The sequence below is a fragment of the Danio aesculapii genome, chromosome 18, assembly GCF_903798145.1.
Source record: "Danio aesculapii chromosome 18, fDanAes4.1, whole genome shotgun sequence".
In the NCBI taxonomy this organism is placed as follows: Eukaryota; Metazoa; Chordata; class Actinopteri; order Cypriniformes; family Danionidae; genus Danio; species Danio aesculapii.
This window is the reverse complement of record NC_079452.1, coordinates 32,406,132-32,424,562: the sequence shown is the minus strand read 5'-3', so window position 1 is coordinate 32,424,562 and position 18,431 is coordinate 32,406,132. Positions and strand designations below refer to the sequence as shown.

The 18,431-nt window shown below is 37.9% G+C and overlaps 1 protein-coding gene across 1 annotated transcript in view; it reads right to left on the bottom strand.

Moving 5' to 3' along the window:
* Positions 1-1,188: 1,188 nt before the first annotated feature.
* Positions 1,189-18,431, bottom strand: part of LOC130245276 (zinc finger homeobox protein 3-like) — a 42,882-nt gene continuing 25,639 nt past the window's right edge. The window contains 9 exon segments of the mRNA XM_056477915.1: positions 1,189-4,026; positions 4,029-4,619; positions 4,622-4,648; positions 4,749-9,992; positions 9,995-10,051; positions 10,366-10,465; positions 14,058-14,258; positions 16,435-16,556; positions 18,154-18,243. Coding sequence (XP_056333890.1) covers positions 3,362-4,026; positions 4,029-4,619; positions 4,622-4,648; positions 4,749-9,992; positions 9,995-10,051; positions 10,366-10,465; positions 14,058-14,258; positions 16,435-16,556; positions 18,154-18,243 — 7,097 coding nt within the window. The 3' untranslated portion in view covers positions 1,189-3,361.

Here is an 18,431-nt window from a genome sequence, read left to right as displayed (position 1 = left end):
GGCTATTTTAGTTTAAAAAATTTTAAGTTTCATTCTCATTTCTAAGTAACATCAAGCAAACAATGTAAGGTCAATTCTTCTTCACATCTATATAACAAAACTTAACAGAGATTTTATATTAAACGACTATATTAAAAATGAAGCTACCAATTAGACGGTGAAATGCGTTAGGAATGTAACTCAGCATTAAACAAAACAAGAAGAAAGAAGAGAGATAGCACTACTCGAGTAAGCAAATTGGGTTTGTCAAACAAGAGTGACTATAAATTAACCTCAATGTTTTTATCCCATAAAGTGACCTTGCCAAACAGACATAACGAGTTTATAGTTGTTTTCGCAGATCCGTAAATAGTTAAGACAACGTTGTCACCTATTTTGTGCCCATTTTTTGTGCATCATTGTCATGTAAACTTATCCAAAGACTGCTTTTACTCACCCATAGACTACTGAACACCTTGATCCTGATTGGTCAGCAAATTGCGAGTCAAACGTTTCGGAACAGGACACCAAACTTTCGTAGTTTCTGTAAAAAACTAATAGAACAATTTCATTCATACCAATTTTTTTTAACATTAATTTCATAGAGTAAACATACGGTCACCCAGTGGTCAATATAGCCAAATTAACCTAAGGTTGATGATCCCAGCCCTGTGTTGACATTTATAATGATAATGATCAGGTTTCTGTTTATGATCTCGGAAATATCCCTTACCCAATATGTGAAATATTACATACACATATAGACATTTTAATGTCAATGCCGAGAATATCAGATCCTAAAACTGACAGTAAATAACGCATTACCCAGCCCCTATAAATATATTGAGGACAAGCCAACAATGATATTAATGCCGTCTCTAGCTAATACACATGAACTTGAATCTCAGTTTGAACTTTAGCTGCATTGATTTTGTCTCGTTTAACCTCCATTGATTTCTAGTGCTTTGGCTGATTGCCCGTCTCCTTTACACTGCCTCAGCAGAGTAGGGTGCATACAATCAGATTAAGGACATAGCAGAAACGCACTTGATCAAATCACAGAACTTCGATCACTACAAATTTGGTGTGTATTTTCGGCGAAAATATGTTACTTGCAACCTTCAATCTGTCAGACAAGCGAGTCAAAAAAAAATGCGTAAAGGACAGATAGCCTCACTCTGAAGACCACAGAGACATGGCGAATTATTAAAAGGAAACAGATTTTATTCACTTTGAATGCTTGTATATAAGAGGACAGGAGACATTAGCCCAGTGAGTCACATGAATAAACACAAGTGCATCATGAACATAGATTATTTGGCGATCGCTACAGTAATAACATTTCCAGGAACACGCAGAGTAAACAGTCTCTCACAGCAGGTCCAGACTCAGGAGTGAGAGCATACCTTACAGTCCCCTTAGAAGCAGAATACAAGAACAAAAAAAAAACTAAAGAAATCAATTGAAATGACAAATGTGATATTTGGAATGCAAACTTTGTATAAATATAACATCATTGGTTTTCAACATTGGTTGGCTAAGAGGAGAACGTGATGTAGTTCATGGAGAGTCACAGTCTTCACAGTCATGTGTGGACAGAACTGCAGTGGAACGGGGATGGGGTTTGTGGCTACTGACAGTCGTCATTAAAGCTTCAGCAAAAAGCAAAATCAAGCATGCATCTTAGTACAAACCTACATTAGCAGCACACTCTATTTCCTCAACAATTAGACCCAGTACATTTAGTAGAACAAACAAACGAGAAGTAACGAAATCAAGGGATAATAACCAGACAAAAAAAGAAAGAAAGGCCAGACACAGAGAAGCAAACTGTGTGAACTCCGCCTCTATAATACAAACTACAATGGCTGCACGGAAGTGCTGTCCCATATCCTCAGAGTAAGCTTTTTTTTTGTGTGTTTTGTTTTTATTTTTGGTTCTCTGGTTGTTTCATATATGAGGTCACAAATGTTCTAATAAGTTAGCTAAAACAGTATTCTCATAGCTGGCTCCATCATCTAAAAAGATTTCCATTCCATTTAAAAACAGTAATATTTTCTAAAGTATAAAGTTTTTTTTTCCATCCTTTGTATGCACCAATGGTAAGACTACGTTATCTTTGGATTTTCCATTAAAGCAATACTGTAAGTTATTATTGTTTCATAATATCGTCATTGTTATTGTTAGTCATGGCAAGTGCAGAAACGTTACGAAATTAAATGCCGCAAAGTGAAGGAGAAATCAAAAATCGCCTTAAGTATTGAAGGCGCAAATCAAAATAAGTGCACAATCGAAATGTTCTGTTTAAAAGACAACAAAAATAGAAAATATCTCATGGATGTGCATCAATCTAATTCATACACAGATAGGGTCTTTCAACTTGGCTCAGTGCAGGAGAGGAAGTTGGTTGTACAGTGACAATTTTCAACAGCATTCGAAGTTCAATGCTATGTTTTAACATGAGCATGGCTGAACAGCCTCAAGTGTCTTTGACTGGGACAATACAAAAGTTAAATATACAAGTAATTTGTTTTAAACCTACCATACAATTAAGTCATTTGAATTCAACAATCTACGCAACACCAAAATGTTCATACATGTATCTATCATTAACACAGACGGTTTTTTTGTCGTTTTCGAAAAGAAAGAAGCTAAATAATAGTTTTCCACAATTTACAACGGTCTGCAATACGCTTTGTGTCTGGACAAATTCATGTCCACGAGAAAAAAAGGAACATCTACTAGCTTAATTGCAATTTCAAATCAGAATTGGCTTGGTTTTCATTCATTACACGTTTCTTTTGGGCTTCATATATTTTCTATTGGTATGTCTTGTAACAGAACAAAATTGAGAGCTGTTGACCTGAGAGAAGACAACATCAAAATACATTACATCACTTCATTAAGCCAATAATATAATATCTTAACACTTGACAGGGCAAAAAATAGTGTGGGTGTTTTATGAGTGTCTGTTAAAACATACACGTTATCAACAGACTTTTGGTTAGTTAGATAATCATGAAACCATCTTAGGTTCTTCACCAGTCTTTAGCTGTGCACCCTTTAGTTTTCAAACAGTTTACATATACTCAAGTTTTAGTTAGAAACCAGCATATTGAAATGGAAAAAACATTCTACTGACACTTGTTTTTGGTTACAAGCACTGGTAATGCAAAGTAGATCCTACAGGATTCAGTCCTTTTAAAACAGTCTGCCAAACTAGCTCTGGGTCATATCCTTTCCCCAGTGTAATCTACAGTGGAGACGTTTCGTATTACTTTCCTCAAGTCTCTCATTTTTTATTTCATGGAGTCAATTCTGCGGCTGTTCAATCCATAAAAACAACTTTTACGGAAAGCATTAAACCTCTTGCTCCAATAAATTATGTCAAGTCTTGTCCCTTCTCTGACTCGTTGCCATCACAATGCCCATCCACAGAGTCTATTGGTTTCATATGACAAGTCTTTGCGAGGCTCGTCAGGCTTGAGGTAACATTTGAAGGCGAAACAACATGAGCAGGGGAGCTTTGGGAAGCCTCAGGTAAAGCTGAAGTCAGGGGCGAGCTTTGGAGATGTCTAACGGTTTGGTCAGAACTGGTCGGGATAGGCATGGAGGTTTCAGGGGGAGTTGCTAAAGAAGACTGGGCGGTTAAAGAGGATCTCTGTTTACTGGATGGGTTTGACTGAGAGGTAGATGAGGGACTGATGTGAGGTAATCGAGGAGAAGCATGCTCTTTGGCATTCAGTCTCTCTGCCACTCTTTGTCGATGCTGAGGGAACTCAAGATGTTTGATGAGCTCTGCATTCCCAGTGAGAGACACCTCACAGGCGAGACAGTCATAAAGATGAGCATCCTTGCCTTCTGTTCTACACTCTGTTTTGGAGACGATACAGTGGCTTAGAAGAATGTTATTATCCAAATCCTCCTGCTTGGAGATGACCGAGTTCATGAAGAGGGAGTCTGTGCCATTGGATGTACCTTGCTTTTTGTCACGTTTGGATGAAACTGTGTCCTCTGCATGGGGTCGAGCAGAGATTTGGCTAGGTTTGGTTTCTCTGGTAGCTGCACTATCTGTTTCTGCTGCAGCTGCAGTCTTTGTTGCATCAGTGCACCCTGCAGATTTTGTTGATATTGCTGGAGAATGGTGCTTGGGGACAGACCCATAAGAGCCTGTGGCAAGACTGGACCATATGGGAACATGCTATCCATGCCAAACATGGGCTGCAGGAGGCCTCCAGGCATAGGCGTAGGAATATGGGGGGAGAAAAGTGGAGGGAAGCCAGGCATCAGACAAGGCAGGAGGGGACTAGTTAGTAAAGAAGCTTGTTCAGTTTTCATTGCTGCATGAAGAGCTTGTAGCTGAGCTGGGTCCATGGCATATTCCCTTCCAGCATTAGGAGTAGATACTGTTGGCCTGGAAGAGTCTGACTTCTCTTTACTTGCATGGGTAGCATTTCCCAATGGAGTACTATCAGTCTTGTTTGTGGGAATCCTGTTACTCTCTGTGTCATTTTCTTTGGGTAACTGGAGTTCTTGTTCCGTGGTCTTTGGGGTCAAGACAGGGTTGGTTGTGCTCACTACATCTTTGTCATCCAAAGCTGATATGGCAGAAGAGGTGGCTGTGGTTGGCTTGTGGGTCATTCTTTTACAGGAGGGTCACTGGCACCTTCTATAATAACAAAAAATATGCATAAATATGTAAAACGCATGGATTATTAAAGATTAGAATATTAAGTAAACTCATTTAAAAACAAAGAGTAGCCACATACCTGTTTTTATGGAAGAAACACCCTCAGTCATTGTGCTGCTACCACTTGGTATGTTTGCAATGCACTGGGCCTGCAGACCTGAGTACACTGAAGACTGGCTCAGACAATGAAGGGCAGTTTGGTTAAGGCCCAGTATAGCTTGTGGTTGGACATGTCCCAAAACATCACTTGTCTTTTTCAGTTGCTCCAACTCTTGCTGAGCCATCAGCTGACGGGTAGATACTGAACTCAAATATTCCCTGTCCCTCTCCATCTGGCCACCCAGGGCTTCTTTAACTTTAGCAAGATGTTGCTGGGAGAAGACATGGTCACGAATAGACAAGGAGCTGCTGTATTTAACAGAGCACAAAGTACACTCTTTCTTAGGTCTGTCAATTGAAGTACTGTCTGTACCAAATTGCTTTGCGAGACTAAGCTTGGCCTTTTTCTCCTTTGCACGAGCATTCTGAAACCACACCTGAACCACCCTTTTGGCAAGTCCGATGTCATTGCCCAAGGCTTCACACTCAAGCATTGTTGGGGTTTTATAGTCACTGAAGCAGGCTTTAAGCACTTTTACCTGCAGATTGCTCATTTGAGTACGGTAGCGCTTTTGGTTATGTCTGTCATAATCAAAGCTCTGACTGTTGGAGCTACCAGGGCATGGTGAAGCTGGATCAGCTAGGCTGGAATTTTCACTGTAATCCAAGAATAACTCATTATCAAAATCTTTAGCATTATAACTCATTGCAGGGCTAACCAGTCCAGAAGACATTTTTTCATCACTTTCCGAAGAAGCCTCTCTTTCGGTGCTGGGAGACATGTGGTCAATACTGCCATGTTGAGCTTCAAGAGAGTCATTTCCTTCATCATTTGTATGGTCATGGGTTGAATTTGTGTTAGCTTCACGGCTATTGAGCTTGCTCTGTTCAAAAGTCTGATAAACTGACATGGAAGGCATCTCAAATTCCTCCATACATTCACCCTTGGTAGGTTTTGGACTCAAGCGCTGCTGATGTGAAGACAGGTCAATGCTCTTGCATGCTAGAGAATCTGCATCATCATTAGAGTTCAAATACTGAGAATAAGTGGCAAAATCAAAGAGATCGGATTTGACTGGAGAACCTTCCTGCTCATGACCCATACTAGATACTGCCATACTGTAGCCTGCATTCCTTGCTTCATGCCAGTGACGTGAGCGTATGTGAGCTGCAAGAGCTGTCTGTGCTTTAAAGAGAGCTCGACAGAATGGGCAGCGACGATGGATTTGAGATGGTCCCAATGCCCGAAACTGTCCTTTCCTCTCACGAGCTCGGGTGTTCTGGAACCAGACTTGAACCACTCTTTTCTTCAGACCAACCTCATTGGAGATGTGGTCAAGCATCTTGCGTGTAGGATTAGAGTCCAACAGATATTTCTGATATAATACCTCTAACTGCTCTGGTGTTATGGTGGTCCTCATACGTTTGTCTCGCTGGGGTTCGTCCCCATTATTTTCCCAATCATTTTCCATTGAACTAGATCCCGCTTTCTCTTCAAGTTTCCTTTTCAGAGAGTTTATGGTTGAATCAGTGATAGAGGTTACAGCAGGAGGATTGGCTACCATCTGGGAAAGTGATCCTGAAAGTAGATGCCTTGCAAGTAGGGGGTTAGCTGGATCAAACAGCATAAGAGGCATGTCTACAGCACGATCTAGGAATGGTGGGGTGGGAAAGTAACTTTGGGTAAGGAAGTGCATTTGCTGGTGCTCCTGCCAGTGTTCAAAAGAGGGAAAGCTCAGTTTACACTGAATACAGTTGTAAGGGCTTATATCCTGGGATAGTTTCTGTTGTTGTTGCTCAGATACAGGAGTCTCTAAAGGGCTAAAAATCTTTTGTGAGCTCTGTGATGGAGCTGGGTTTGTTTCAGATGCTGTGCAGGAAATCTTTTGTTGTTTAGGAGATGAGCGAGATTGAATCTCTGTGCTTATACTTTGGTTCTCCTCACAGAAAGGCTTTGGCTGCTGCATTCGGTTTTCTATGTCCTCAAACTCACAATTGATACTAACAGCCTGATTAGGTTCAGAAGATGGTTCATTTGTTTGTTTAAGCTCTCCGGTGAGACTTGTGTTCTTATGCTCAGAATCAGTGGCCTTCACGTTAGTACTAGACACAGATGAGCTGGAGGGGCTCAAGCAAGAAGCCACTTGTGTTAAACAAGAGGGTCCAGATATTGGACTATAACACTCAGTCTGATATTCCCCTGCAGTTTCATTCAGGCTATTTTGCAACTCCTCGTCATCATCTTTGTAACACTGCTTTTTCTGGTGATTTATGAGATCAAAAATGCGTTGAAAGACAATGTTACATTTCTTGCACTGGAAATTGTTGTTGGAAGTACGAAAGTAGCGATCATTGGAAAGGTCTCTGCGTTCACTTTCCTTCCCTCCCTCTCCTTGGTTCTCATAGTTTTTTCGAGCTTTTTGCCGAGCATTTTGAAACCATACCACAATCACACGAGTAGAAAGATTAAGGAGGTTGGACAGTTGCTCAAACTCATCATCTTTGGGGTATGCATTGGCATCAAAAAAATCCTGCAGCACTCTTAACTGGTAGTCATTAAACCTGGTTCTTGAGGATCTTTTACCACCATAAAACTCTTGTCTTGGTAGTTCAGGAGAGGGTGGTCTAGAATCCACCTTCACATCCTCCAGTGTTGTGATGGGAGGATTACTAAAGTTATACGGAGAATCCTTGTTGCGCTGGCGTTCTTTGAATAGAGTGTTCCGAAACCAGTGCTTAATGACCTTATGTGGCAAACCAGATTTGTTGGCCATCTCATGAATTTGGTCCTCATTTGGAGAGTTGTTGATATCAAAATATTGACGGAGGACTCTCAGTTGGTCATCTGTGATTCTGGTTCGAGGTCTCTTACTTTGTTGCTGTAACATGGCTGGAGTTAACTGTTGTTGATAAAGCTGTGTCAGATCAGGAGTTAAACCAGCATCCACTTGGGGCAAATGCACAGGTACCGGAGGAGTTAAAGCTTGCAAAGGTATGGGAGGCATTAGCAGTGGGGGGAAGAGGGGCAGTTCCATGGGTATGGAAATTTGAGCTAATGGTGCTTTAACTTGAGGAATGGAGACAGTAGTTGGAGTAGCACTGAGTGTAGAGGGAGCAATAATTGGTTGCACTGGTTGCTGTGGCTGCTGTACTAAAGGGTTAGGAATCACAGGAGGGGAAGGGGAAGGAGACGTGACGGGAGAATCCTCTGGAGTTGTGGGTCCCAGTGGAAAGAGTTTGTCATATTGCTCCCTGTAGTCTTTGGCAAATTTCTCCAATGACTTAATAGGGAATATTGAATGATGGATCTGCTCTTTATGACTCTTTAATATCAGTGCATTTGAGAAAAGCTTCCTGCAAGATTTACACTCTAGCTTCTCCACGTCTTCTGAATGATCCACTTCTTTGGTGTCGGGCACATCCCCACCATTTGGTATTGGCTCAGTAAGATTCTTCTGATATCGCTGCCTATTTTCATTGAACTGCATGACTAATTCAAAACCAAAATTTTCAAGCAAAGCCTTCGAAGCATTGCCAGGTGCATCATGAGATATTCTGGGTGGAAGAAACTCATCAGAATTGGTTGACTTGTTTTTATTTAGGTCTTCATTTTCATCAGTTTTGGGATGGGACTTTTCATTTGTGCCCACATTATCAATTTCTGTTGATCCTTCATTACTGTTTTGTCCATCCTTGTCATTCTCACACTGGGAATCACTTCTCAGTTTCTGTTCAGTAATGTCAGGATGAATTGCAAGATCTTCATTTTGTTTCTGTTTAGAAGTATATTTTGCGCCATCGTTTTTGGAAGCCTCAGACATATCCTGATTAACAGTAGGCATTAATGTGCTTAAGTTTAGCCCTGAGCCTTTAAGGCTTACCTCTGGATTCATGCGGAACTCTCCTCCTGGAATAAGAAAAGGAAGAAGCAATTGCTGCTGCTGTTGGACTGGAAGAAGGGCTTCTGTTGCCATAGGAAAAGGGTGTAGGAGTGCAGGATTGAATAAATGAGACTGAAGAAGAGCAGCTTTCTTTTGGAGCTCTTGCTGGAGATGGGCTTGAGCCTGGGCTAACTGCTGCTGTTGCTGTTGTAATTGTTGTTGTTGTTGTTGTAATGACACCTGTTGCTGCTTGCTAGCTGAATCAATCATGGTTACTAACTTCTTTCTCACATCAGATGTCGAAGGATGGCTTGTGTCTGGGTTTGCAGGTGTGCCATTGAGATCTGTGTTTTGTTGGTGGCTTAGACCAGCATTGTTCATGGGAGTAGCAGGCTTCATGGACGCAGGGGTGCTGGACAATGCTTTGCCTGGGGGAGGGCCAACAGATTCAGAGCTAGAAGTGGATGAATCAACCTTGGATGCCCGGGCTTTTGTCTGGTGCAAGACAGAGCGCATGTGAATCTCTAAGGTTGAACTTTGACTATATGCTACGTTGCAAATGCTACATTTAAACGGTTTGTTGTCTGTATTGGTTACAGGCTCTTGCAAGCCAGTTGGCGTGTCCTGCAGAGACCGTTTAAGTTTATGCAAGTGTGATACTGAGTTATAGTGAACCAAGAGAATATTCTTCTGTGTGAAAGATTCCTTGCAAACGGTGCATTTGAAAGGCCTGGATGGGTCCAGAAATTTCTCCATGGTTATATTTGGGCCTTTTCTAGGTGGCAAAACAGGCTGTTTGGAGTCACATTCAACGTTATCTTTAACCACAATTGAATCATTGTCTTTAGGACTCATTTTTTCCTCTAAATCACATTCTTCTTCATCTTTCAACCCGCCTTCTTCTGAAGATCCCTCCTCTTCACCAAAAGTTTGATCTCCAGAGATCAAGGTGTCACCATTCATCATTAAACCACCATAAAGCTGTTGTATCTGGGCTTCACTTAGCTCCAGGTGGCTTGTCTCTAGATGTTTGCGAAGGGCCTGCATTGTACGAAAACTGCGTTGACAGAGGCAGCACATGGTCGCCGCTCTTATAGCGTGGTACTGAGAATGGAGCTGTAACTTCTCGGGGGTTTTGAATGCCAGACTGCACTGATTGCAGCGGTACTTGTAAATGTGGCGATCAGATATTGCGGTTTGAGATTTCTGGCTGTGGATCTGGTTGAAGTGTGTCTGGAGTGCACTTGAGGATGTAAAGACTTTGTTACAGCCTTTATGCCAACATGGAAAAGCTGCATTGTTCTCCTTTGTGGATTCTGCATCTTCTGATGGTTGCTTATAATGTTCGCTGCATCCAAGTGAGGTGTGGTCCCTCTTTCAGGTTCAGCATCAGCTGTAATTTCTAAAGAATCAACAAAAAAAGCAGTGTTTTAATTACACACACAGTCCAAAAACACACACAAACAATAAAAAGACAAAACAAAATGAATAATTCCACATATTTACATACAGACTAAGACGCCAATGGTTCCACATGGTTGTTGTGAATATATAATGAAGCTATTAATTAAATAATTAATTTGGTAATTAAATCTAGCACAAATATTCATAAATCACCTTCAAACTAATTGAGAGAGATGTCTCCTTATTTAAAACTATGACAATTACTCAACTTAGGCTCAAAATAAATATAAAAAGCATGATATTCATACTAACCATCATCCAGTCTTTTTGCTTCATTAGCATTTATTGGCTGGGTATCCGAGTTAAGCACTGGCAGAAACATCTTCTCCGGCAGCACGTCTGAAGCAATCACCTGATCACAAGGGAGAAAAGAAATCATAATAGGTTTGATAAATCCATTTTCTGGATTAATTAATCCACCAAATCTCATTATTAAGTCATTTGATTGTATCTCTGAAAATGATTGGTCATTATGCTGTGCTCCTGCTACATGCATGCATTAACGACGCATTGTGCGAGAGAATAGACCCTTAACTTCAGATGGCAAAATGGAATCGCAGTCATGAGCCAACACTTAAAGCAGTTCAAAGGTTAAGTTTGAATGGAAGCCCTCTTTGGTCCATGACAACACAATTAGCCAACTTTGGATGTAAAAAAGCCACTTTATTTATCTTCTCTCCTTCTGTACCCACTCAAGTTTAAAATGTGTAAATCAATGCAACTTTAAAGGGGGGAGAGGGAGGGAGAGCAACCAAACAAAATGGCTGCTATTTCCATCACAAAGAACATCATTTCAGGAAAGTGCTGTATTAAAGGGACACGAGGCAGGCACACAAGTCCTCTTCAAGGTCACATTTAATTTAGAACATAATTACCAGGCACGGTTCATAACGAAAATCACCTAGCACTGGCTCAGAACTAATGAAGCACAATTATTTTCATTACTGTATTTCAGTTCGGCTGGGGGAGAAAAAGGGGGGAGACGAGCGACGCAAAGTGCCGAGGAGAGAAATCAAGAGAGATGAGAGAACAGAGGGCAAGGAAGACCGAGAAAGATAGCAGAGGAGAGAACACATGAATGGAAAGAAAAGCCTTTTACGCAAGAAAAAGCACTAGCTGACTGAATTGGCAAAAAATGTCCAACCTTTCAGAAACACTGAGGCATGTCTGCTTGGGGTTCAGACAAGCTCTGGGTGCATTAGTATCAATTTATATTCTGCAGATAAAAAAGCTCATTTTAATATTCATTGGATCTGAGGCAGCTACCTCTCCCCTCCCCCCACTCAATGTCGTTACTTGTCTCCGCTCGCTCGTGCTGGAGTCACCGAGGGTCTAAACACCCCTCCACACATGCACATTGCATAAATACAATTTTACACCACACATATATATACCCATGGATTGATCTTTTTAATTATATCTAGAATAAAAGCAAGACTGACAGTCAAAATGGCAAAAGTAATTGCAGAAATTAAGATGTTGCTACGCAGAAATGGCAGAATTTAAATGAGCACAGTGCAATACTTTCTAGCAAAATATTTTACTTGCAATTATGAAAATCCTTAAAACAACATACAGTTGAAGTTAGAATTATTAGACCCCTATGATTGTTTTTCTTTTTTAAATATTTCCCAAAATGATGTTTAACAGAGCAAGGACATTTTCACAGTATGTCTGATAATATTTTTTCTTCTGGAGAAAGTCTTTTTTGTTTTATTTCAGCTAGAATAAAAGCAGTTTTTAATTTTTTATGAACCATTTTAAGGTCAAAATTATTAGCCCCCTTAAGCTAATTTTTTTGATTGTCTACAAAACAAACCATCGTTATACAATAACTTGCCTAATTACCCTATCCTGCCTAGTTAACCTAATTAGCCTTGTTAAGCCTTTAAATGTAACTTTAAGCTGCATAGAAGTGTCTTGAAAAATATCAAGTAAAGTATTATTTACGGTCATCATGGCAAAGATAAAATACTGTAAATCAGTTATTAGAGATGAGTTATTAATTGAAAAATATCAAGTAAAGTATTATTTACTGTCATCATGGCAAAGATAAAAGAAATCAGTTATTAGAAATGAGTTATTAAAACTATTATGTTTAGAAATGTGTTGAAAAAAATCTTCTCTCCGCTAAAGAGAAATTGGGGAAAAAAATAAACTGGGGGGCTAATAATTCTGACTTCAACTGTATCTGACCCCACTTCGTTTGAGCAAAATGTACCCCAATGTATCATCCAGGTGTAACAAATATAAAACCAATTCAGGATCAATCATGCATGTTGTTTTGGAAGGGAATGCAAAAAGCTAAGATTTTTCTGGACAGCAGTACAGGACTTTATAGCTTTGCAAACTCCATTGAACAACACACCAACACTATACCTCTTTGGTACACAACTGAACAAGACACTTGATCCTACAGTACTTCTACAAAGAGACTTGGCATCATTTCCTATATAGCAAAAAATGCATTTTGCTCAACTGGAATGAACGAAGGCCTTCAACATTTGAACTGTGCATACAACTACTACTTAAGAAACAAAGGGGAAGTCTAAAAAATGTGCATGCCTTTAATGAACCTCTGACTCGCTGACCACCTCAGATGCATTTTCATAAGTGTGACTTTACTCAATCACAGCAGAACTTTATCCGTTTATCATAAGTTTTGTATTTTATTTATTTTTTATGTTATTATTTATATGACTTTTGCTGCTATATTTGTGTCTACTGGTATCCTTGTCTTTGTCCTTATTTAATCAAAAATACAGCACAAATTGTAAAATTGTGAAATGTTATTGCACTATAAAATAACTGTTCAAAACTAGTTCATAATTTAATTTAAATCATTTATTCCAGTGATTTTAAAGATGAATTTTCAGCTTCATTACAGCTTCGGTGTCTTCAGAGTCGCATGATCCTTCAGAAATCACTCTAATATTAATTATTATTATTATTATTATTAATACTAATAATTGTAATAGTAATAAAAGCAATAATGACTGGAGTAATAATTTCATTTGAAACTACATACAATAAGAAATAAATAAATATTTAATAAATAAGTATTGAATAATTTAACTTTTTTTTTACATTTAATAAACGCCACCTTGATTAACGGAATCATTTTCTTTAAATTAATAAATAAAATTAATAACTAAAAACAAAACTGACCCCAAACATCTGACCAGTAATATATATATATATATATCTCCATTTTGAACAAGTAAAGGCTGAGTAAAAGATGATCAAACTTTCAGTTTTGGGTGAACTATCCCTTCAAGTAAATTTTAAATCTTATTTTAAAGCTGATTTTCAGGTCTTTTTCTACATCAAGTAACTTTGCAGTGTGAATTTAGGCTGGAATGAACTTGCAGTTAAGTCGTGACGTATTATTAGCCCCCTGTATATTTTTTCCCTAAAATTTTGTTTAACAGAGAGAAGATTTTTTTTCAACACATTTCTAAACATAATAGTTTTAATAACTCATTTCTAAAAACTGATTTATTTTATTTTTGCCATGATGATAGTAAATTATATTTGACTAGATATTTTTCAAGATACTAGTATTCAGCTTAAAGTGACATTTAACTAGGTTAGTTAGGTTAACTGTGCAAATAAATGTGTACTAATGGTTTGTTCTGTAGACAATCCAAAAAATATATAGCTTAGGAGGGGTAATAATATTGACCCTAAAATGGTTTAAAAAATTAAAAACTGTTTTTATTGTTGACGAAATGAAACAAATAAGACTTTCTGCAGAAGAAAGAAATTAGAGGGAATACTGTGAAAAATTCCTTGCTCTGTTAAGCATCATTCGGGAATTTTTTTTCTTTGAAAAAGAAAACAACAGACTTCAACTGTATGTTATTATTTAAAAGCACTAAACTACATCAACACGAACGCTACATCTGCGCCATACACACATCCTCTGTCTTTTCTCTGCTCACCGTGTTGATGAGCTTCTGAGTGCAGTCTGCAGTGACACTGTGCAGGTGTGTGAGGTGGGTACGCAAGAGGGCAATACTGTGCAGTGTGTCCTGGCACAGTGGGCAGCGCAGAGAAGGCTGAACAGCATGCTGGTTCATCACATGACTCCTTAGACGTTCAATATCATTATGACGAAACCTGCAGAACGGGCACTGCCGCATCTGAATGAGAAGAAACAGACAGAAATACAATGCTCAGCATAAATGAAAAAACCCCTTTTGAAAATGAATATTTGTATTCATTTCTCAGTGAATATAGACAATATATTAAGTCAAGTGCTATTGGGTTTCCGCCTGGATTTTGCCTACCCAAATTAATAAGCTTCCCAAATCCAAATGAAGAAGTGTAAATGCAAAAGTTTGGTATGAAGAAGAAAACCCTTTGAATTTTCATAAAACACTGTTGAAAGTGATTAAAATAATTTTATATTTGGTCTGTGTTATAATAAACCCCTCCAAAGAAGAGGTGCTTTTTTTTTGTAAACTCAAAAGTGGTCTAGGTTGCTGCAATTAATTTAGGTGGTTCCTGCAGAGGTCAGTAATCATAAGAAAAAAGAAAAATGTCTCTATCATAATCTATACAAAAGTTATTCTATTCCAACTGATGAGAGAAGGGAACCATTTATGGGGGTATTGGGCCAGTACGGACCTTTAAAATAAAAAGAAAGTCCCAGAGTTTAGATGGTTGAACAAAATTATTAAATGGATATGTGATTGGACATGTTATTATATGGATAATGGATATGTTATATCCATTAAAATAAGAGTAACATCTTTGGAAATCGATAGATTAAATTTTTTTTAAATAAAATGACACTACAAAATTTTAACTAAATTGAGAGGGGTCTGGCTGCAGACTCGGTGCAGTGCAATCCGAGCTGCATCCATTGCTTTTCAATGGGCTCACCTAACCCCACCCCCAACCCTATCCCTCACAGTGACGTCACTCGCTCCATTTGAGTGCATTGTGTCTGACATTGTGTCTGCTTGAATCATAAAGGCTGCATCCACATTTTGTTGACTAAATTTGATATTCTGATAGTTTCTCTTGATTTTTCCTATTTATTAACATTTTATTTTATATCTTTCCCCAACATATTAATTTAGGTGTACTAATTGTTGGACTGTGATCTTAAGTTTTTTGTTAGATTAGTTCCAGTTTTGGCTTTGGTCCTGACTAATCTAATGTATGTGCACAAATAAATTATTGACAAGCATCCTATAGGGGTGAACACTGTAGTTATGCATTTTCAGGCTTTGTTTTGATTCTTATTGTGTAAGTGGAATGATGATGATATCAGATATGCAATGGTATTAAATTATTACCATCCATGCACTCTTAAAAATAAAGGTTCTTTATTGGTATTGACAGCAGCACGGGGGTGCAGTGGGTAGCGCTCTAGCTTCACAGTAAGAAGGTCACTGATTCAAGCCTCGGCTGTGTCAGTTGGCATTTCTGTGTGGAGTTTGCATGTTCTCCCCATGTTCGTGTAGTTTTCCTCCGAGTGCTCCGGTTTCCCCCAAGTACAAAGACATGCAGTGTAGGTGAATTGCATTAAGCTTAATTGTCCATAGTATATGTGTGTGAATGGAAGTGTATGGGTGTTTCCCAGTGATGGGTTGCAGCTGGAAGGGCATCCGCTACGTAAAACATGCTGAATGAATTGGCGGTTCATTCTGCTGTGGCGACCCCAGATTAATAAAGGGACTAAGCCAAAAAGAAAATGATTGAATGAATGTATTGGTATTGATGATCATGAAGAAACTAACACCCACTGCACAGACAGGTTCTCTACATTGAAAAGGGATCTTTAGACCTTTACAAATGTTCTTCATATTAAGAAAAATATGGTTCTTTTAGAGCTTTTCACTGAATCGTCTGATTGTCTTTGAGGATCCCAAAATGCTTTTTCTGAAGGCATGCTGTGAAAGCCTCTTTTGGAAGTTTTTTCACTGTAGAGAACCTTTCTGTGCAGTGGGTGTTAAAGTTTCTTTGTGGAAACATCAATACAAATAAAGAACCTTTATTTTTAAGAGTGCATGAATGGTAATAATTTAATACCATTGCATATTTGACATCATCATCATACAACTTTCACATTTGTTAAAGATTCTATCAACAATCCATTGTGTTTTTTCTGCCAGATATACACAATAATATTATTACAGGACAATGTTGTTTATCTCAGGTACACAATAGTATTGCAAAATTTTGCTATTGCTATTGTTTACTTTATGAGTTAGCCCTAACATTGCAATTGTGTGTGTGCGCGTTTGTGTGTGTGTGTGTGTGTGCGTGTGTGTGTGCGTGTGTGTAAAAAATACATTGATAACAGACCTCTTCTTGCAGTCGTGGCTGTTTGCAGGGAGAAGCTTCATCTGATTCCTCAGATCCTGATGAGGGACGTTTAGGACTTGAAGATGAATCATTTTGCTCCACCTCCGTTTCAATAATTCCTTCTACAAGCAAAATATGAAAAAAAAAAGATTATTAGAAAAATTTGATGTTGCAATATTTTATTTTTCTGCGATAAATAGAGATATGAATACAGAAGTAGTTTCAATAGAAGAGTGTTTGAATAGCTCTATTTGACGGTTTTCTGGGGAGTCTAACAGGATTTGGGTACAGAAACTGAATAATCACAATGCAAAATATGCTTTTCTTACTTTGTTTCTAGTCCAAATATCTAAATAAATTCTCAGATCAAGTAAAAATACTGTTTAGTTTTCACCGTCAGAAGAAATAAGTGGAAATTAAGAGCTCTTTTGTTTGTTTTAAGGAAATGATCTGCCTGTGGTGTGAGTGATAATGTAATGTAGATATTTGGACTAAAAAACAAGACACAAATTCTAAGACAGACATGTTTTTTTGCATAAATTCCATATAAATACAGTGATTAAATACAATTCTGTAGCTCCAGCTCAGCTATAATTAAGACTGGACATTGCATATCCTTGCGATGTGACTATTGCAAATGCACACATTGTGATATCAATGCTGAAACGATATATCGTGCAGCCCAAAATGGTTCCCAATTGGACAGCATGGAAAACGACAATGCAATTAGATTAATATAAGTAATGATATGATAATACCTTCGTTTTCTTAACCCTTTAACTGCCTGCTCTACCATATGGTTGACCATATTTTGACTGTTTTAAATAATGTAAGCATTGTTGGCTTACAAAAAACAAAACAAAAAAACATAACCATTGCATTATCATTGCACTACTACACCTACAAAATCATTGCACTAATACACCTAATTTTAGTTTTATAGTAAAACAAACAAACAGGAAAACATGTTGAGAAAAAATGAGAATCTGAAATATTTTATGGCCTACTTCAAAAAATAAACATGATTTAGAATTAAAAATGTTTTATTTTCATTATTTTAAAAAATAAATTGTTTTCATATTCATGTTCATTTCATGTTTTCATATTTATAGTATATGTATTATTTCTGGTACTTTTACCATAAACTGACATATCTACCATTTGGTAGAGGTTGGTATTTTAGAAATGATGGTATGTGCAGAAAAAAAAATGCATTGAGTGTGTGTACTAGTGACATTAGCAGTTAAGAAATGCAGTCCAATGATTTTTTTCCTTGGTGGCGCAGTTAAAATGTTAATATAGCAACAGTTTTTTGTAAAATAGATTTAATACAAGACCTGATTTTTCCTCATTGATTCTCCATGTTTGTTTCTATCTTCTTGGTTAGCTGAAACCTCAGTGGGAGAGTCCAGTGTATGATTTACTTTAATGCAAATATTAATGCATTGTTGCACTGTTTTCAATTATACATTTGAAAGCAAAATAAAACTAAAATTGATTTAAAAATGCTAAATTGAACAATTTTAGACATGTTTACATACAATATTTAAAATTATCATAGAAAAAAAAAATCATAATGCGTTGCATGCTCAAATTTTGACAATAGCAAATGAATTACTTTATGCAAATGTTAATGTTAAATAAAAGAAAATCTTGATGAGGCAGTTAAAAGGTTAATTTAGTAATAAAACTAAATGTAAAACAGATTTAATACAAGACCTGATTTTTTCCCCATTAATTCTCCATGTTTGCTTCCATCTTCTTGGTTAGCCGAAACCTCAGTCGGAGAGTCCATCCCATTCATATCTCCTTGAAGAGAAAAAAACAACAACAACAATTTCAATTTTCATGTATGACACTGAATGTGACTTGTTTCCCATACGTATTGATATTTCAATCAGCACTCCAGTTATTTGACCGCAGAATAGATAGATAGATGTACGTTTGCAAAACAATCCTGAATGCAGGATCACATTCAAACCTATAGGGGTCAGTCT